The 22,082-nt window shown below is 43.6% G+C and overlaps 1 protein-coding gene across 1 annotated transcript; it reads right to left on the minus strand.

The window, feature by feature from the left end:
* Positions 1-7,664: 7,664 nt before the first annotated feature.
* On the minus strand, positions 7,665-20,643 carry trpm2 (transient receptor potential cation channel, subfamily M, member 2). Its single transcript, XM_076104006.1, has 32 exons — positions 20,474-20,643; positions 20,027-20,195; positions 19,750-19,930; positions 18,609-18,772; positions 18,301-18,481; positions 18,151-18,212; positions 17,868-18,068; positions 17,327-17,429; positions 16,407-16,528; positions 15,618-16,000; positions 15,114-15,240; positions 14,850-14,979; positions 14,615-14,760; positions 14,406-14,518; positions 14,121-14,219; positions 13,672-13,888; positions 13,435-13,553; positions 13,208-13,340; positions 12,608-12,779; positions 12,341-12,521; positions 12,036-12,217; positions 11,292-11,424; positions 11,041-11,128; positions 10,757-10,841; positions 10,516-10,661; positions 10,365-10,429; positions 10,171-10,200; positions 9,985-10,071; positions 9,808-9,886; positions 9,617-9,718; positions 8,440-8,556; positions 7,665-8,255 (listed from the first exon to the last, which is right to left on the minus strand). The coding sequence occupies exons 1-32, from the start codon at positions 20,641-20,643 to the stop codon at positions 8,139-8,141; spliced, it is 4,404 nt and encodes a 1,467-aa protein (XP_075960121.1). The 3' UTR covers positions 7,665-8,138.
* Between the last annotated feature and the right edge of the window lie 1,439 nt (positions 20,644-22,082).

The following is a 22,082-nucleotide window of genomic DNA, read 5'->3' on the forward strand; positions in this document are numbered from 1 at the left end:
AACTCAAACTGAAATCCTCACAGAGCTCAGTGTGGCGTCTCCAAACCTCTCGTATTGTCAGACAAACAAAACTAAAATATTAAACTTACAATAAGAAAAAAGAGATGAAAGCAACAAATCTTCAGATTTTTGCTTGAAAAGTGACTGAAACTATGTATTGATGATCAAAGTTTAGAGGGTTGAAGATGTCTTAGGTTGTGATATGAGACTAGATATAGTGTATGATTTTATGTATCCCAATACGGCACGTTTAACCGCTGCAACAGTAAAATCATGTAATTTTCTGAACTTACCAGACTGTCTAATATTTACCCATTTAGTCATTACATCCACATTACTGTGAATTATTTATCAAATTACGGTATTTGTGATATTTGAGCCCAAACGATTAGCTTTTCTACAGCGGTGGCCGAAGCCTCCCGTCCCGTCTCCATCATCGGTACACACACACACACACACACACACACACACACACGATGCTCTGGCTCGCCTCCAGGTCCAACGGGGCTGTAAAGCACACTGAGCTCCGTTATGCACACTCATTACTATTTCACCAGCAGCGGAACAACACCACTGACAGCTCCTGTGTCCTCCGCATGAATAAGAGAAACAGCAGCATCGCAGCTTACAGCGCTTTACCTTTACAATCTGCCACCGCATGCAGCGGCCAGGTAGACACACTCTGGCCCACACACACACACACACACACACACACACACACACACACACACACACACACACACACACACACACACATGATTACAAAAAACACAACGAAGTGCTTCAGCACAAGCAGCTGAATCTAGTAGATGTCTTTTTTAAGGTAGGCCTGCTCCAATAATTACTGTATTGGCTTATCAAGCAATATTTGAATATCATTGCTGCTGATCTCTGTGTTGCCTGTTGTGTTGACGTGCATGTTTGTTTGCAGAACAAACATTTTAGTCAACATAAAGCCGTAAACAGAAAGCTTTTCCCTCTGTCCTTATAGGACTTGGGCATTGCGCACACATTGCACATTTTTGTTAACAGAGCCCGAGAGTCCGTTTGGTTGTGTTGCTTTATTTTATATATGTTTTATTCATTTTCTTTCACAGTCCACCCCAATGTCTGAATATATTTAACGTCTCCTGTATTTGCAAAACTTGAAATAACTTACATTATTATTTTTACATGCCTCATGGTGGTCTGCCTCCAACTAGTCATGTTTACACACACACACACGTCTGGTCAAAATGTCGTCACTTCTGTGTGAAGTTGTCATAATTGTCGTGTGAATTATTCAGTTCAGGAGAATGGGACGGACGATCAAAATCGAATCAGTTCAACCTCGAGTCCGACAGGAAGTTTGTGCCGAAAATGTGCACGATAACGGGACGGACAACCCGAAAACGTAATGCCTCCGGACACAGCTGTCGCATCACAATCCCTGCGATTAGGTGGTGTGCCAGTGTTGTTGTTGTTGTCAGGACTGTTTGAATATATATAATAATATGCTTCTTTGGTACCATCTTCAGATAATAACCACACATCCCAGAGCCAGCTCGTCAGCCGTTGGAGTAACTGGAGTGCGATGAATCGGGGAACTGCCTAAACTAATGAGTATAGATTGGTCCTTAACATGTGGACTTCGTGCTCAAGGATAAACCTTGTTTGGCTAAGATGGATGATAGAAGCAGCCCGGCTCATTGGTCGCTCTACAAAAAGCAGGCACGGATGAGCGAGTCTTTCCTCCCGCAACAACCGCTGATTCCCAGAGACGGATAATGCTCGTGAGATTATCGCGCTGAGCCCACCAACAAACCCCACGGCCCCGACCAATCCACGGCGAGAGGAAATTACATAACAATGGCTGTTCAGCGCTCCTGCACCACAGCAATCCATCCACACCAGGTTGCCTCTTTATCGCAAGTTCGGAGTAGACGGCATGGAGCAAACGGACAGAAGGCCTCAACTCAACGCACCTGTGATCCCCGGTGTGATTTATGGGATTGCGTGCGGAGCTATAATGCGGCACGCAGCAGATAACGTAAACGTTTTACGACATCTCTCCAACCTTATTGCGGCTAATTACTTCACCAAAGAAGAATTACGCTGGGATGTCATGTTCACGTGCACTTCCACATCCCTGGATGGAGGATGTGAGAAGGAGTGTGTGGCTGCTGCTGCTACTCGCTGGGGGTGAGAGAGGTTAGACGAATAAGTGAGGTTACATGTACAGAGAGGGGAGGGGAGTGCAGGGCAGAGCACACACTGTACACAGAGTATGCACTCTACGCAGCTGCATGATTATCCCCCCAAAAAATCTCAATTATTTGACAAAAGTGGCGTAATACTCAGTTTGTGCGTCCCTTTTTATTCCCAGATTATTCTACAGATGTACACATCAGCGGTCAGAGATACTGCCAACCACACACACACACACACACACACACACACACACACACGGTATGACTTGTGCATGTGCTCTGGTTCTTGCTCCTCCACTCGTGTGTGTTAATGTGCTTCCCATGAGGCGCTGCAGGCCGTGGTAATTATAGAAGCTCGGTTAGCAGACGCATCACAAGAGAGAAGTACATTTATGTGCCGCTGCGTGACATCTCACACACACACACACACACACACACACACACACACACACACACACACACACACACTACCAAAGCATTGTAGATGTTTGTATAGAAATTCATTATTGACGTTAACTGCATTTTCATCAAACTTTCTCACATGAAATTGGTCTCTTGTGACTCTATCTCCAGGAGAGTCAAGAAAGATGGAGGATGCTCGCCTTCTTAATCGAGCCGAGTTGCCATTATTGGCATTAAGTGGTCTGATACAGATGTGAGGCTGCGTGTGGCGCACAGTGAGCTAAGGATGGAGGCCGGAGCTCAGACGGCGTCGTTACAGAAATGTCATTCAGAAGGAGAGGGAGGAGAGGGAGGAGAGGGCCCGAGGCAGCAGAGGCAGCGAGAGAGAGGGTGAGTGAGTGTGACGATACAGAGAAGGAAAGGAGGCTAGACATTCACGTCCTTTGGCCCAACATTTGTTGTTTGGCTTTTTTTCCACTCAACTGCCCTTCAATGGCCGTGACACAAACTTTTACTTTATGATCTATTTGCTCTAGTTTGATTTGCTCGATTGGGTGTCGGACAGTTAATGGTTTAGTCTATAGAAGGTCACAAGCTTGTGAAAAATGCTTATTACGATCTTTTTAGGATTTCTGCTTGACAATTGACAAATTATTGACGATTACTCGTTTCGTAGAGTCTCTCTCTGTGTGTCGCACCGTCTACTTGAACATTGCATTTGATGGAAAACATTGAGCAACACTGAGCCCAGATTTAGCACTCAACCAAGATTAAAGTCAATGCCAATTTTCTGCCATTGACCGTGGACGATTATGCAAAAATGGTCAAATAATCGCAATCGTGCAATTGTGTAATAATTGCGACAGACTAACTAATAAGTGACCAGAGAGAATCACACTCAAACATAAACCTTTAAAATCAGACAGCGGACTACTTTCTTCCACATTACAGCCGCCGCTGTAGTAACATAATAATTGATCTTCATCAGTGGGGCAGCACACCACTGCTGACAACATAAGAACCTCACACGTTAATTGTTGTTGCAGCTTATGAAACACAGCAACGAGCTTATTCATTAAGCCTGATGGGACATGACACTGAGTGGAGTCACCGCTGTATTAACGCGACCCAAAACAAACGAGTCTCCGGGGCTGAGATTACAGAGATCCGACCGGCTGCAGGGCTACACCGCTGCTGTCGCCACACATGTCAATTACATAAACACAGATTCCTGAACCGCTTAAAGACGGGATGGTGCTATTCTATATTTGTGTTATTGTCAACAAATCCCATGAGTTAGTGGGTCTTTTAATACTCCCTGACATCCTGCCTGTGACACGTCACGCCCATTCATCTCTACTGAATACGTAAGTCTTTGGGTCAAAAATGAACATTATATTTTAGGCCAAAATGGACGAGAAACATTTCAAAACTTTTCAAAAAAGAAATTTTTATAAAACAGCAATCAAAGTGCATTTGGCACTACTTATCAGTCGCGGATTAATACACATTTGGTATGCTAGTGAGTATTTTTGCCACTAGGATGGTGTGATAATAAACTACAATGTCCATATTTATTGTAATAAATGAACCTAGTTTAACAATGTGGAATTCAATTCCCTTTGATGTTGAATGTCAATGCTTCCGCTGTATAAAAAGAGTTATTCCTACATAACAAAAAGGTCAAATTAGCTTGAAAAGGCCCCACTGGGCCCCACTTGTAGCTGCTCATGTTTGCTGTAAACCTGGTGCCTCCGTGCCGTAGTTAAGAACACCTGAGAGGTGTAGCTTTCAACGCGCCGTCAGTGGGTGGGGGGCACATTTGGCTGATTGGGGCCCCGAGTGTGAGTGTGTGTGTGTGTGTGTGTGTGTGTGTGTGTGAGACCTGTAACTGCACCAGCAGCCGGGCAGCGGTTACAAAAGAGGCGACGCCATCAGTGACACACACACGTGGACGCTTACTGGAAATGCCGCACTCGGCACAATGAGGGTGGAACACAATGCTTTGCTGGCTGTGACAGCACACAGCATCCAGCCGCTGAGAGATGAACCGTTGTGACACGAGAGGCTTCCGTGGAAGAGCGATGAATGATCGCCCGTGATCTGCTTCAGATGTCGGCTGAGAGACGCTCACAGAGAGGACAGAGAACTGTTTTACGTCGGTGTTTGATTCAACTCTTTGGTCTGCAGTTTCTGACAGAAGTGGAGAGACAGGCTGGACTCTGACACTGACTGTCACACCAATGACTGAACTTTCTTTCTTTGTAATGACTTGATATCCTCCCCTAAGCCCAAATATTACATTTATATTGTAAAAAAAAAAAAAAAAAAGGTGATGCAGCCAATAAACTCCTTACAAACACATTGTGTATATAAAGTAATAACTACAACTTTTAAAGGGCAATCATTCTATCATAATACAATCATTGCATGAAGGGTGCATAATTACTTGTTTATATAGACTTTTATTTGTCTCAGGACTTCATAAAGCAAGACTCACGACCAATTCCTGGTTTGTAATGCAGTTTAAAAGTATTGCATAATACTGAGAGGTGTGCATAATATTCAGTCTCCTCTATATGATATAAACAGGGTGGACAAACTATTAGAAACGCGTCTTATTGCCTCAAAAGTGACCACAAAGCTTCATATAAAACAGGACATTATACCTTTAAAGGAGGTAGGGCTCACTGCAGGGCTGTTGTGTTAGTTAAAGCTGTAAAGGTGAAACGAACAAACTGGTACCTGCGTGTTTACAACAACGACAAATAGTGCACAGCATGGAAAAGACAGGATGTCAACTCAGAGCCAAACTCTTCCATCCAGGATCTGTTTTTACTCTCCCACGTAGTCGACAATACTGAACAAAAGTGCATTCTGAGTAACACCACCTCACTGAAAGACAAACTTCTCCAGACACTATAATTTAGCCTCCTCTCCTGCAGCAGCCTATAATCTCCTGCTTCAAATTTAGAAGAGAAAGAGTTTCTAGTTCAATATTCAGCAGGATGATCCACTCGGTTGCATAATGAAAAGCGAAGAAAGAAGTCCATGGTTGTCGTGTTACTGCCTAATGTTTACCGCAGCTGTCCCAGCCAGCACACGTTACGTTAGTGGAATCAAACTCTATCGTTCCTCGACAAACTATGCACACGTGGGGGGTTTTAATGTCACTATAACGCTGCGTCTCGCGATGAAAGTCTGACAAAAATTGAGAATATTACCGTTCAGCTCCGTTGAATCTCTCAGAGATGTCCGCCGGCTGCTCTCTCTCTCTCTCTCTCTCTCTCTCTCTCTCCCTCCCTCTCTCTCGCTCTCTCTCTCTCCCTCCCTCTCTCTCTCTCTCTCTCTCTCTCCCTCCCTCTCTCTCGCTCGCTCTCTCCATCCAATAGTATGCTCTTGTGAGCGTGTCACGTCACTTCCGGACACTCTCTGGCCCGTGCACCTGTAAACCGCTCACGTGATCGAAGATCGTGTATTAGAACAATGAGTCCATTTATTTTGCTTTATTTTTTTTATATTATTGAAGTAGAAAATGCACAACATATGCAAGTAGATCACACAATGTAAACAGCATTATAACATAATAAAAGACAAAACACAACAATAGAGTCGCTTTTAATACTTTTAAGGCATTAATAATGTATTTAGCTGTTTTCATTCTCATATACAGTGCTAGTTCTCTCATAAAATACACCAATAGCGTAAATAATACCTTAAATAAATAAAGTATTCAACAGATATTACATTTTTAAGTTTTTTGATTCTGTATTACTGAATAATATATTGTGTATCCCTGGAGCATTATCAAATGGTTTCTCTGATAATTTAGTTTAATATTTGCTTATATAATATAAGCTCCTAATTATGGATATAATGTGATACAGTATATTTACTTAAGTGTCTGTGAGAGGGGGTTTGAGGAATGTGCTGGAGCAGGGGTTGTGTGAAAGTGGCTGGGAGAGGTGTTAACATCAGCACAATGGGGCATAGCCCAGGTGGGGCTTGTTGGACTTCAGCCAATCAATGAGCTGATCGATGAGCTGAGGAATGCAACTTTGGGGAGACAAATGGTTTGAAGCTCTGGGGGATTTCAGATCTTCTGCTGGCCATCGAGGAGGCAGACCAGCCTTCTGGGTGGCTCGGATTGGATCTCACATTCGATTTTATATATAAGTTTGTTTTGTTAATAATTGTGTGATTCGGTTTGTAACTGTCTGTATCTGTTTTTATGCTTCTTGGATAATAAATCCATTTGATTTTTACTTTAACCTGCTGTTGTGTTTTGGAGGCGATTGAGACAGCATGGCTGCAAGGGGGGGGATTTCTCCCTGTGTCCAGAAGTTATGGCCATAACAATAGACACATATAATTAATAACTACATATTTTTGTTGTATAAAAGGTGATCCAGTGATTCACTGAGGGCAGTGTCTCTGGTTTGCTGTGTCGTGAAACACGAACAGAGTGAGAGGTCTTCGTTTTTATTCACCTCTCTGACGCTGTGCTTAAAAATAGCACCTGTATCTTTTCAATGGCGCTGGGCCGCCGGGGATTTTACTGGACAAATAATAATAAAGGCAGGAATGTTAGAACAGATTAGACATGTTCATGTTATTGTAGAGTTGAATCTTTACAAGCAAACGTGCAATCAGTTCACAAGGCCACATGTGGACTAAAGTTACACATTAAAGTCACCTCTCTGTAGAACTTCAGAGTTAAGAGCATGCTTTCTGATTTACTTATTTATCTGAAGGAGGAAAACCTGCAGCGGAATGAGGGTGTGAATCCGACACTGCACTGTCTGGCCACCTCTGCCTGAGCCAATGAGCAACTGCACACGCTGCTCCGAAACTACTGCAAGACTGCACGCTTGTCACACTGTCAGATATTAGAAATGATAAAGGAATGAATCCCAAAGTGTTCAGTTTTAGTTTATTATCCCTGCAGAACAATGTGAGACAACACATGATTTTCTATTAAACTCCAAAAGCAGCCAAGCAGTCCTCATTATGGACCCTTTCAGAGGTCTATATTATTATAACGTTATACTGTAAATGTTGTTGTTGCATAATTATTGATGGTTGAGATAGTACTTAATATAGTGGAGGTTGGTTTATTTTGCATAATTTCATACACAGCAAGATGATGATTTGCATTTGTATGTTAAAGTAACGACTAACTGTGCTGTCATCTACACGCAGGGAAGGAAAAAGTACCATATTTGCCTCTGAAATGTAGAAGTATGAAGTAGAATGAAATGGAAATGCTCATTTGAAGTACAACTACCTCAAAAACGTAGGTATTTATTCTTAGTGTATGCATACACATGCATAAAGTGTAAAGCACAGTGTGTCGGCTTAACATTTAGTTTGCTGTCCTCATTTGTGCAAATACAAATGATAACTCACAGCGGCATACATTATGGCTTTCTAGTGTTTTGTTTCAAGTGCTTTCAGTGCAACTGAATTAATACAAAGGCCACATGAACAGGGAGAAGAACCCCCGTGGATGGAGAGGCAGATTTAAAGCTGCAGCAGTGTTGAACATCAGAACTTCCTGTTGTGCAGCTCTGCAACCTGCCGCAGAGAGTCTCTTTGGTTTGAGCTGAGTCTGGTTTTGCCGCTCACCTCCCGCCACTGAAGAGCGCCACGGCTGCTCGCCACCTGAGACACAGACGATCACGGAAACAAGAAGTAATTCTAGCTTCACTGTCGGGGGAGTCACGACCTGAATGTCATCCCCACATACCACCCAAAAATGCAGAGAGAACGAGTAATCCATCAGTCAAGTTCTTCCTGTAAAACAACACAATTTAAAACCCTTAAATAATAATAATAATGTCCTCACCATACTGTTGATATCCACCATCAACTGGCTCTTTCTGTCCAGGTGAATGTTCAGGACGGTGATTTCCACCCAGGCGTTATCGGTGTTCCTGCAGTCATCCACATAACCCTCCAGCACCTAACACACAGCAGAGTCAGAATCAAGAAGTTCCTCAGAGTCAAGAAAAGCACGTTTATTAATTATCAGTCCTCCAATTCATTTAATTCGTAGACAGGAATCACATCAACAGGTTCGATCCCTCACAACAGCCGTGTGTTGTTAAAGAGACACCTGACTAATTTAAGATGAAAAGAGCCTCAACTAAATGCAAAACGTGTTAGTGGGAGAAGACATTGGCGCGATCAGACGTCCTGCTTTTGTCCAAACCCATTTACATCAATAAGTGCAGGTTGAATAACAGAAACACCTGTCAGCATGAGGCTAAACTGTTCAACAGCAACACAAACTGCAGCTTCCCAAATGATCGTACAATTTAATCAGCACCTCTCAGTTTAAGTGGATTTGGATGGATTCATGGCAGGGCTGTTGTATTAAGACGGCTAGGGGGACCTAGTAAACTGGTAACTGAGCAGGATTATGTAGTGACTGATTACATGTAATCAGGTTTACTTTTGAAAAAATGGGCAATCAGATTATAGTGACATTGTCAAGGATTACTTAAAATATGCATCGATGTCAGCATGTTTTTGTGAGGGTAATTTGATTTGACCAATTCTAAATGACACATTTCTTCTACTGTAAATCAAAGTGAGTTACCTTTTACTGATCAACCTTTTACTGTCACGGCTTCTAATTAGTTTCTCCCTTTGGAGGTCAGACGGGTAAACTATGTGGAGTGATTAAAACTCATCTCAAGACTTTGTCATTGTTAAACTCATTTTCTAGATGCCTCATTGACTCGGTTTGTTCTTATTCTTTAACAATTCTTGCTTGTCTCTGATTTAAATATGTAATTGAATGCATTTTATTGTTGTTTTACTTACTTTACTAAGAAGGTTTTGGCTTTTTTTTTTAACAAAATCTCTCCTACCAGCTGCAAATAACATGTGGCTTCCCCTAGTGCCATCTTCTACCTGCTTTTTATTTACTTTAATTTCCTATTCGTGTGTCTCTTAAACCAAATATCTCCTCTAGGAACATTCAAGCCCTTCTCTATCAAAGCGTTGATCAGACATACCTTTGTTCCCTCTGCAACTTTTGCATTTATTTTTTCATACAGCAACTTCCCCATGGTTTTCTTAAGAGCCACTGGCAAGTGATCAGGCGACTCGAGAGGTCCCTGAAGGTTTCAAAGCCACAACAGAAAGGTACATTTATTTTGAACAAAAAAGTAAAAACCAGCTGAGGTGAACAAACAGCGGGACTCACCCCGGGTAAAGCCAAGGTCCCATGCCTCTCATCCCAAACCACCAGGTACTCCAACACTGAATTCTCGCTGTCTCGCATGCTAAAAATGAATTTTCAACGTCATTGATCAGGCCAATGCAATCCAATGGTGGTGAACGACTTTTTTTTAAAGTACTGTAAGGACACGAGGGGACCTACCGTGTAAGCACAAGGTCTGCATTCCGATTTGGACCAAGGTGGCTTAGTGCACCTCGTCCCCTGATGCCAGTCCTTCCTCCTGGGTTTCTAATGAGCAGATCAGATACACATCAGACATGCAGGCATGCTTGTAAAGTTACACTTGTTTGCTGTTTGATGCCTTGTGTATCTTATCCAGTATCATACCTGTAATTACCTACGGCTTCTGATTCTGATCTGTAAGGAGAAATAATAAATGAAACATAAGAGATAAGCAGGAAACTCTTTGGTTATCTTGACAAAAACACTCATAATAATGTGTCCTAACTGCAGATAGATACACTAATAAACCCTAATAGGAACAAAACATCATGTACTGTCTTCTCTTGGTAAAAACATACCCATCCACGTGGTCCCCGCTGTCTTCAGAGGCATAATAAACCGGCATGTATGAGCTGAAGCTGACCTGAAATTAAAAAAAGGATCCAATGAACCATCTTTTTATGCAGTGGTGTTGTGGGGAATCCAGCAGCTGGTGGTTTTGTGAAATACCTCCCATGGCACCTTCTCCTCAGGCACAGGAAAGCGCGTGAGTTTGCTGTTCGGGTAGTAAAGCTGACGGGCGTTCACGTGGAACCCGTCCTCTCTCTCTGATGCATTTCTCAAAGTGTCGGGGGACTCGTCTGTTGTAGTCAATGCTGCAGGGAAGGATAAAAGTGAGCGCAAACAAAGAGGAGATTTGACCTGCAGTATGTTAACTAATAATAATGAATGAGGAAGTTGGTCGTTGTACTTGGTGGTTGTGCTTCTTTTCCTGCGAAACCCTGACATTTCAGACTGTCCATAATCCACTGCAGGGCTTTGGCTGACTGGACGACCTGGTGAGACAAAATAAAACTTTTGATGACTTCTTAGACAAGACTGAAGATGACCGATTTTCCACCGGGGACATCTGGAGAGAAAATGTAACACGTTAAGAAGTGTGACATCTCTTTTCTGCATCGTGACTTGCTCTCCCACAGGCACAGTGTGAAATGTTACAGGCACAGCAGCGATAACCAAATATCAGGTCACAACCTGCTCCTCTAGTCGAGCCATTCTTTGCATCACGGCAGCAGACCCCGTCTCCTCTTCCCTCTCCAGTCGATCAGTTATGGTGGTAACCCTCAGGAAGCACACAAGCACAGTGCGGGTGTCTGTTATTCATTGGAATATCACTCCGAGACTGTTTAACCTTATATACTCTTTATGTTTCGGCAAAGTAGAATTTAAACCTCTGGAGGATTGTCATGCAGTTACACTGGACAACATCTCTGTGGGATTCTTACTTTTGGGACGTGTCCAGGATGCGTCGCTCCATGCTCTGGCTCTGCTCCTGCTGTGTGGACAGCAGGTATCTGTCCTTCATCAAGGCCTCCCAGGACAACAGCTCCTCTTCCTCCATCTGAGGAAGCTCGCTCTCTGAAAAACAGCGTCACATGCTGTTTCAGTAACACTGTGCATGTGTTACCATGCGGAAATGTGTAGCCAATAGATCTAACTGTGGATTAATACAGAGAGAGGACCGACGTTATCGCCATGCTCAGGCCAGAGCTAGTTTTACTCTGAGCTGCGCATGAGCAGAGCCTGTAGCTCTAATGGATCCACAGCAGCACCAAAGCGCCATCTACTGATATCAAGTTTGAAAGAGTGTTAGACCTTCTACACACGTGTGAATGCAAAATCAGTCACAGCATCGTCTGTGAAGGGGTCAAAGGTCCTCCCTCATAAACCAAAATTCCATACTTAGGTCACGTGATGTTAACAACTGAACCATCTCCGAGACGGCAGAGTGAACTTCACCTGCTGATGAAGGCCATGAGCTGTGCCTGAAAGCTCTGGAAAATCTCCATAAAGTGGATGTTGTGCGTGAGATGTCTTTGTTTGTAAAAGTACTACTTCTAAGGTCAATAACAAACCTTCATGCTTTGATTAGATTAGAGAGTACCGTAGTCTAAAAATCGTTATTGTATGATACATAAAGCCTTTTAACAGAGTGATACAATTAGAGAGATAAAAAAGTCAATACTTACTAAACTCCTTGCTCATGACGGGGGGCCTGCACAGCGCCATGCTCCTGATGAAGAGGTAAAAATGGCTGAAGATGATGAAAGGAGGAGGGGCAGTAGGGCGGCTGTGGTACTCCTTGATCAGCTCGTATCTTTGAAACTTCCAAATTCTGTCTGTGTTGTCCTGAACGGTCTGGAACGTAAAGCTGTGCAGGAACACCATAAAGTGGTGTTAGATATAACGAGGTACTAGCATCTAAGCTAAGCTAAGCAGAGAAAAGCTGAACTTATGACTGAATTAAGACACAAAGATGTGGAGGCGAACTCACTTGAAGATGGCTATGAGCAAGTTGAGCAGCAGTATGTTGGCAAAGAGCAAGTAAACACATAGCATGGTGATGGTGAGCCACTCGGGGAAGGCTGGCGTTTGGTTTTCATTCAGCACAGGACACTTGGGCTTCAGAGGATCGGTGCCGTTCATGCTGCAGGAGTCCAAGTCAAACGCAGCATCTGCAGAGGGCAAAGAAAACAAACCCGGTCTGAGCCTCGTATATGTTTTTCACTTGACAAAACTGCAGCGTTTCGACTACACTCACAATCAATATTTGTGGGGAAATTCCCAAATATGGTGAGGTACGGCTCATAAACTGCCCCGCGGACAATCCAGTCCAGCCGATTGTCATTGTGGATGAGGATGCCTTGTTTGGCCACTCCGTACGCCACCACCCAGATACTCAGCAGGAACATGAAGAAGAACATATCCGTCATCTGAGGGACAAACACACATCGGTCACAGAAGAAACCTGTGACATGTCATGTATGTACGGTGGAGACTTCCTTTTCTGGTGGGGGACTTTTACTGCACGCTGCCTAAAGCATCACACGTATTACAGATTAAATATTTAACAGTGACAAGTTTCAGTATTTAAAAGGTTGCCCTGTTGCGCTCCACATGTAATCTCTGCACAAACAATAATGACTGACTGTTTGGGAACAAACAGACCAGCTGCAACACTTTGCTCAAAAACACCTTTTATTTAGCATATAATCATCTGCAGACACCAGACGGAGGCCCAGTGAGGCAGAAGCCTCTCTTCGTATTAGATAAAAGGTGTTTTGGAGCGTGGCATTTCTCTGCAGTTGCTCCCACATTACTTCAGGTCGGCATTCATCACATTTGTATGTAAGCCTCTCACCATCCTCCTGACGATGATGATTTTGGGCCCCAGGGTTCTACTGATAGTGAAGATGGCCATGAAACGGAGGCAGAAGACCACAAAGTCGATGCAGAGCAGGATTTTACCAGCATAGAACAGCTCAGTTGTCAGCCTGAAATAGAAACACTTGGTGATGTATTGATTACCAGCAGGGTGGAGAGCACTTCCACGGCTTAGATGGATTGTCTGGGAGGAAGGAAACGTACCTAAATGCGAGGCCGATAATACAGAGAAGGATGGACAGGACATCTAAAATATTCCACAGTTCGTTGATGTACATCCTGGCTTTCTTATGAAACCCGAAGCCATCAGGATCATAAAACAGCTGAGAGCAGAAAAGACACATTGAATTTGTCAGTTAAGTGAGGCAGTGTTATAAATATGTGGGCATGCTCTGGAGGCAGCACCAGGTTGTGTCCCAGGCTGCTCTCTCTCTCTCTCACCTGTCGGACCTCCTCGCACACCAGAGAGAGCAGCCAGATGTAAAGCAGCAGCTCCCCAGCAGAGGGCGTAGCCTGGAAGTCAATCATCAGCACCACAGCAAACAGGAAGAGGAAGGCAAAGTAGGACACGATATTCCAGTAAAACTTGACCTGCGGAGAGCTGTACAGATGGACCAGCCGGTACCAGCTGCTCAGAGGCTTCAGGCGCTTCACGCCACTGAGGGGTCACAGACATTTAGGACACTCTTTAATAACTGACGTGCAAAATCACCGCTTTTAGAATAACAAAAATGTAAAATATTAAGATGTGTATAAGCTCTCGTACAGTCAGGAGATCGTCACGCAGATAGAAAGAATCCAGGTTATTTTTCTAGAGTAGAGCAACATTTTCTGTGTATTAAATGAGTGTTAAATGATTGAGTGTATTTAAAAGGCGACTGCCTACTTACAGGCCACGAGAATTGGTTCGGAGTGTACTTCCTGTTACTTTCTCCACTGTCTTGATCTCCTCCTTCTTCTCAGCTTCTCTATGAAGGACTTCATCACGTCTAGGGAGAATTATAGCTCATTAACAAACCATTCGCAGCAGCACATTATCTTAGGTTAATATGGCAACATTATGTGGCTTTAGATGTGTTGGCTGTTGCATGGCCATGCAGAACAATCACTGGCCGGACTGACTTGGATAAGATGGCTGCTCTTACAGTTTCACACGTGTCACTGACAGGACTCACCTGAAAACCAGAAAGCCAGTGTAGATAAGTGGGAAGAAGACCATGCAGATCAGCACTCTCCACACTGGGTTGTCCACTGAAAGCTCACCACACCAGATCTGTGTCAGAAGAGCCTTCAAGACAGACATTAGATTATTTTATGAATCTGCATCTCAAAAAAAAAACCTGAGTTCTTAAATTGTTAAAAAAAAATTGAAAGTTTGCTCAACCTGAACACCTGACTGAGCCACAAAGCTTTTGTCGTCAGCCTCCAGTGCCAGCCTCAGGCACGTCGTCCTTCCCCAAAACGGAGACACACGAACCAACAACTTCCGAGCCCGCTCTTCATCGCTGTTGTGGCACTCGCTGAACACACCTGTGAAACAAACGCAATGAGGTGAAACGCTAAACCTCGTAACATCGCTTGTGTTTCACGTCAGTACAGCTGTGTCTGTAGTATTATACCAATGGCATGTTTCTCATAGTGATTGGCGAGCTCTCGCATGGCCTCTGCCTCGTCTGCATCACTTCCTTCCTCTGCCATGGTCTTCAGGATCTTACTGGCGGCCAGAGCAGCGGACATGCAGTCTCTACACTGTGCAGGTACAGATACAGAGAGATGCAACACCATACACACACAAACAAACCCCCCCCCCCCCACACACACACACACACAACTGACTATTTTCAAACTTTGTCTGCATGTATAAGGGTAAGTGTTTTGATCACCAGCTCCCAGGCAATTTCAGCCAGCTTCTTATTGTTCTGGATGACAGCCCAAAGGAAAAGGTCTCTGCCTGGGTCCCTCTGTGCATCAGCATCGTCCTCCCTGAGTAGCGATTGGGAACCCGTCGGACTTTTAGACAGCTAGATTAAAAGGGAAGTAATATGTTGCATTAAATTAATGGTTTATGGATGGTTTATCATAAGTCCTCAAATCCTCCTAAGGCATGCACAGACTTCAATTTGGATTGTTCAGACTTCATTATTTTAGCGAAGTGTTCAATTATACCTCCTCTAAGTTGTATTTCCCAATGTGAGGATCTAAACGTCCTGTACACAATACTGAATTATGAAATATATAAAAATAAAAATAGAATGAAAATCCTCCCAGTGAAATAAAACAGCTCAGCTTCTAAAATAACACAACCCTGAATTGATTACAAGGTACGTGTGAATCACTTAGTTTTGCTTGTCAAACTACATTCATTCAATGTTTGATGATGGATAAACAAACTCACTGATACAGATGTGACCTCTGTAGACACGTCGAAGTGGTATGACATGTTGGAGGGAGGGTAGAGAGCGTGGGTGAAACTGCCCAGCAGGTGGCGCACCTCATCAGACACATGAGTCATCGAGATCGGTTCACCTTGCCCCAAGCGAGCTCGAGGCCTGATGCGGAGCGCCTTCCTCCTCCTGCGGCAAGAGCTGTGGACCCGCTTGGCCAGCTTGCGGAGAAAGATGCCGCTGGGCAGCTGTTTGTAGAGCTCACACAGAGTTTCCTCGTCCTGCAGGAAATCCCTCAGGCTCACACCGTTCTCCAGCAGCAGACTAACAAACTGAGGCTTGTTGCCAACCAGGGCTGAGAACATAGCCCAGTGGAGGTCACTGGACTGGATGTGAACATGTCAGGAAAACACAACAAAATTAGACAATTGACTGTAATAGCAGTGTGGAGAGAAAGACAGTATTTTATGATACTATTCATATGATTTTAATAATACAACAGACCACTGCCGCTCATATCATAAAAGGTTTATGATGCAAGAAATTGGCTTCATGCTGCTATTGGTTGAAATCTCCATGTAGAAATGTTCACCGCTCAAACCTTTTAGCTTTTTTATCCAATGACTGCGAGACTATTACCATGCCCATGTTTTCCCAGTCAGTCCATTACACTTTCTTATCTTCATAAAGACAAGAGTGGTTGCAGTGGAGTGCAGTTATTTGTCAATCCTGACAGTCTTACAAAGATTGCTGCTGGTGTTGGTGTTACAGCATGTTGTAAAGTAGGCAAACCTTCCACTGGCTCTCCTCAGTGAAGATCTCCGTCTCAGCAATGTCCACCCGGTTCCAGGCTATAGCCAGCTCCAGCTGCCTCTTCCAGCTCTCGATTCCCAGTGTCTCGCTGGTCCTCGAAGCTGAGTGGAGAATGTATAGTGACAAGATTTATGTGACGCTGAATTCTGTTTTCAATTTAAATTATTCAATTACAGCAATGTGGGCATATAAATGGAGTAAAGCAGCAAATCATCACATTTGAAAAGCTGGAACTAGTTTGCAGTCTTTGCTTGATGATTGCCTTGCTGATGATTCACTTTAATCTCAATCAACAAATCAATAAATTAACTTATTCTGTGACATGACATAACATAACCTGGGGTCACACTGCACGGTCAAGCAGCAATTATCTTATAATTAGCAGCGAAATCCTCACAAAATAAGATTCTACTACGAACTTGGCCACAGACCAAAAACAGACAGCGGATGTCCTCGCTGAGTGAGCAGGACGACTGACGGGAAATGCATTTTTGAATTCCTTCATTGTTAATAGAGCTCAAAGATGGAAACTACAGGCAAAGCAGTTTAGCTGGAATAATGACTCATCACACTCAAAACTCCAAGTGAATGTAGAGTCACTTTTAGTGAACTTATAGCTCAATATACAAAAATATGAATTAAGCTTGCTGTAAATTTGTATAGAAAAGCAATCGTTCTATGTGAAAATATCTGTAAGAATATCTGTGTCGGTTTTCAGTCTTGAGCTGCACATTTGATACCACAGTCCATTCGATCAGACTTCTGAGAAGCAACATTATACTTGCTAAGAGCTGCTTTGGCACCAAACCTTTTCGCCTTTACACTTATAGCTGTGTTGGTGTACGCCGATAGTCAGTCTAGTCTGGCACTGAGCATCTGCGTGAAGAACAAACCCCTACCTTTGAGCAGCGCTTGAAGTATAGCCACATCCACATCTCCGTGATGGTCCTCGCTTATTCTGAATATTGTCAGCCAGTGAGACATCCTGATGATGTCCTGAATCTGGCACAGATAAGGAGACACAACGAGTAGGGTTTCACATCAAACCTGGACTTAGGCCAGGCAGGAGACCCGCGCCAGGGGATCTTAGGCTCCGATCAGGTTCATAAGGCATCAAGAGAAGCATCAGAAGGGAGGCTAAGACAGTGGTGATGCGATAATGTCTCCTTGAATTTGTTAAGATCCTTAATCGATAGAGGGAGGAGAAAACAGTAGAGGACCTAAAACTAAATAAAGATAACATTGGAACAGGACCAGAGCTGTGTCACAACGATTAAGGAAGATGTTTTGGTCGACAGCATCAAATGCAGCTCTACAGTAACAGTAACCAGTTAGAAGTTCCTCACAGTAACTTTAACTTAGTAGTAAGCTGTACTAAGAAAGGAACAGTAGCTTGCAAATTGGTCTGTAATTGTTGAGGTCGTCAGTATGTTCACGTACCTTCTTGGTCCATTCTATGATCTTGAGATGGGGGAAGTTTTCATACTCTTGGCCAAAGAACTTTTTCATTAACTGGTGGATGAGGGCGATGGTGACCCGGGCCAATGGCAGTCCTGCCACCTGGGCGATCACATCTGCTATTCTCCCGGAGCCCTCCAAGATCACACACGGTGTACCGTTCAGCATGGCATTATAAATGGTCTGAGAGGAGACACACAAGACAGTCAGACAAAGACAAAGACAAAGACAAGAGACAGCGAGAGACAGGAAACTGCTGACTCACATTTAGAGTGCCCGGTCCTCCATCCAAAACCACACACACCACAGGGATTTTCATGCCACTCTCTGGAGGTAAAACAGTTTTAAAAAATCAAGATTAAAAGCAGATCAGATAAAAAAGAATCAGATTTGAGATGTTATCTGTGACATTGACCTTTGTTTCCAAGACGCTTTCCGGAGATGCATTTCTCCAGACGGCTACGCAGTTCAATCTCCACTCCATAGTGTCCTTGGGTCCCGTCATCCACCAGCAGGAAGTGGGTGTGGTTGTTATCAAGGCAAGAGAGTCGGCCCTGGCCCTTGATGTCCGTCTCATAATGGGCTGGGAAGCAACCCTGCAGACAAGAGGAGGAGGAGGAGGAGGAGGAGATGAAGGTAGGGAAAAAAGGACTTATGCTATGCAGGTGATGAATCTCACCAGAAGAAAGAGACGAGTAACACGTGTGAATGTGTTTATCGTACCTCTGAATGCACCAAAGCGTCCCTGTTGTGAATTATTCCCCACGTCGCAACTCCGATAGCCACAATCTGGCCCTGCATGGAGTTGCTCAGGGCGTGGTCCCTCACGGCCTGCCCTACATGCTTCATCACACCTGTGTGCGTACCACCAGTGAGGATCCACGCTCCTGTGCACAACATAGGTCCCATTTTCATACATTTATGTCCATAAAGTATATGTACAGTATGTGCAAATATTACATGAGCAAAATATGTGGATATACACACATAACTGATAAATGAAAGCATGGCCATTAAAGGAATAGTTACACTTTGTTTTTGTTTTTATCTGCTGGTTGTTCACTGTTCACAACCTCCACTTGTCTGTTTTACACTTTCATTTTTGTACGGATTACACAAATGACATGTTTTTATTATCTTCTGAGAAAGCCAGGCTTACAGTTTCCTCCTGCTTCCAGTCTTTATGCTACGCTAAGCTAACTGGCTGAAGCCTCATAACAAATATGAGGGTTGTATCAATCATCTTATCTAACTCTCAGCAGGAAGGCGAATAAGCGTGTTTCCCAAAATAGCAAAAATATTCCTTTAATATGCAGCTATACAGCCCTAACTTTTTAGGGAAGTCTTTCCACAATATTTCGGCAGCTACATGAGCAACATGGATCTGCTCCCATTGAGCCACAAGAGCACTAGTGAGATCGGCCACTGATTGGGCGATAAGTCGGTGTTTTGATTCATTTCGACTGTGGGTTAAAGTCAGGGCTCAGTGCAGGCCTATTCAACTTCTTCCAAACTAAACTCAGATCAAATGGTTTATGAACCTTGTTGTTTGCAAGGTAGCATTGTTATATTAAAACTGAAAATCCGTGGCACAAAAATGAAAGCACTCTATTGTTTAAAATACCATTGTATGCTGTAGCATTAACATGTCCCTTTATTTTAACAAAGAAAAACAGAATACGTTCATATTTAGTGCACTGTTTTTACTAGGTCGGGCAGAAGGATTGGACCCTTTGAGGCGTACACGGTATATTTTACCACATGCAGTCACCGGCTCACCATAAACACGCATGTACTCGTTAAACACATGCTTTCAAAAGGCTCTCTGGCTAATCATTGGCACACCTTGAGATCTGAGGCTCACCTGTCGTCTGGGCCACTTTGATAAGACCTCTGTTGAACATGTTCTTGAGTCGGGCCTTCAGAAAGAAGTTCTTGGCTCCTCCGGTCACTGAGATCAGCAGGTTGGGAGGGGAAAGTTTCCACTGTTCGGTCAATAACTCGTACAGGATTTCTGGGCTTGTGTCTGTGGACACTCGTGCATACTGAGAATGACAGACACATGCAAAGGCGAGGGTGAAAACACACAGGCATGCATTGACATGTAATGTCATTACAGTAGAAAGAAAGGATGGTTTCACCTTGCCAGTCTTCCGTCCCAAATCACCAAAGCTGATGTCTCCAAAAGCATCCGTGGGCACTTCGCGGACATGTTTGTGTTTGTCCCAATTCTCGCCTGTGAAATCCTCCGGCTTGATGGCTTCGTCCACATGATCAGTCTTTAAGTAGCCACACCTACACACATCCTCTCTGGTGGAGAAACAAAAGCTAAAGATTGTAACATTTTCATGCAGACAGACAGTTTGAGGAAAGTGACAATTACTGGAAACAAACAAACTTAATTTAATGAACACAACATTGACACAACTGCCCTCGCGGCGATCGAGGGCGATGCCTCGCGGGACACATAGACTCAACAGAGGGCAGATGCCACAGTGTCTCTGTGTTACCGTGCAGCAGCAGCAGCAATCTACAAAGTCAGTTCAGAGACGTCCGTCACCAACACAGCACAGAGCAGCTCATCCTACCTGACACCTTTTTCAAAGAAGCAGCATTCCCTCTTGTGGAGGTTTTCCCTGGTCCAGGACGTGATGGCGCATCGCTGGAAAGAAGGGGAGGCAGAAAGATGCTTAGAGGGTCTGACTGTGCTGATTGCCAGAGAATGAAACAGCCGTGACTTAACCACATCTTCCTCCATCCCGAATGCAACATGGGAGGGTGGGTGGGGCTACAGTGCACAGATGTGGTTCAGGATGAGAGCTCCCAGCATGACAGGAGAGAGAGAGAGAGAGAGAGAGAGAGTGAGAGGAGCCTCTGCAGTCAGTGCTGGCTTACTCAGCACTGCATCAGTGATGTCAGAGTGGAGCGCACTGCTGAAACCCAACTAAACCGTCCACTCATGGGACGGCGAGTAGCAGGAGCGCCAGTTCTGGATCGATAGAGGCAGATTGAACTGCATTACCGAGAGTGGATTAAATACACGCCTGATTAAGGGATGCATTGTGTGTTTTGTAAATGATTAATCACGTTAAATAAAACCTATTTGTTTTATTATAGTTCAGGTTTTTCACAAACTGACAAAAGTATCCAGTTGTGGAAAGTAGCCAAGTACGTTTACTCAAGTACTGTAATTAAGTGGACTTTTGAGGTATACTTTACATTTTAACAGGTTATATTGTACATTTATAACTCATTTATTTAACTGCAACAGTGACTTCTGCTGAGCCTACATATGAATGCATAAATAATGATGATGATCCAATAATAAGATAACATAATACTGACAGGGGACATTCTCTATAATAAGTAGAACACAGTATATAGTATGGTAAAAAAACTAAACGTCTGTACTTCAACTTAACTTAAATTGTAAATGCAGGACTTTTAGTATTTACGTGTCACACTGTTTGAAGTACATTAATGAGACAGGAAAACACTCACCTTCTGGAAACAAGTAACCACATGATTAAGTTCATGTCTGTTCTGCCGCAGCCCCTCGACCGTTTGCTGCGGGTGAACCTTATTCTCTAATTTAGGCAGCATTTCTGAGGAAGTAAGAATAAACGATGTCCAGTTAAAACCACCTGCTTGGAAGAAGTGCTTCATGTGGAGGAAGTCTGAAGGGACAAGTGCATCTAGTCAGTCATGGACTTTTAATCTGTGAAACCTGCAGAGCCTGGAACTTCAGTATTCTCTCATATATTTCTTTATCTTGCTGACATGTGACCTGTTCTGCATTACCTCAACTTCCTCTACCGAGGCCCCTGGAATGGCAGGAAACTCTCAACTTTAACGACCTTTACCTGCAATACCAAATATTTAAAGTCCACAGTAACCCTTTGATTCAGTCATCAGATCCTGCAGAGGCACTAAATCCTTTGAGATCTCAAAATGTTGCCCTGTTAAATGGCTCCACCCTCTCAACACAATATTAACCTCCTCCCATCAAGATAAGCCGTCCAGTCAGGCCTCACATTACCACCAAATGATTGTCATATATATTTTAAAAAACTGAGCTTGTCACACACATACCTTCATGCATTTCAGTCGGTGTTTTCAGACCCCGGTTGGAAGGAAAGGAAGGTCACTCACTTTCAAACATTAGTAAAAACAACAACCAAAATACAAAATGTATCA

Source organism: Anarhichas minor, unplaced genomic scaffold (assembly GCF_050575085.1).
Source record: "Anarhichas minor isolate MPS153535 unplaced genomic scaffold, ASM5057508v1 ptg000004l, whole genome shotgun sequence".
Taxonomy (NCBI): Eukaryota; Metazoa; Chordata; class Actinopteri; order Perciformes; family Anarhichadidae; genus Anarhichas; species Anarhichas minor.

Excerpts from the sequence above, each read along its gene's own strand:
- trpm2 (XM_076104006.1), bottom strand. The coding sequence starts at position 20,643 with ATGGAGGAAGATGTGGTTAAGTCACGGCTGTTTCATTCTCTGGCAATC. Across the intron at positions 18,069-18,150 it reads GAGGACCGGGCACTCTAAAT|ACCATTTATAATGCCATGCT; the intron begins GTGAGTCAGCAG and ends GTCTCCTCTCAG. Across the intron at positions 17,430-17,867 it reads TCATAGAATGGACCAAGAAG|ATTCAGGACATCATCAGGAT; the intron begins GTACGTGAACAT and ends TATCTGTGCCAG.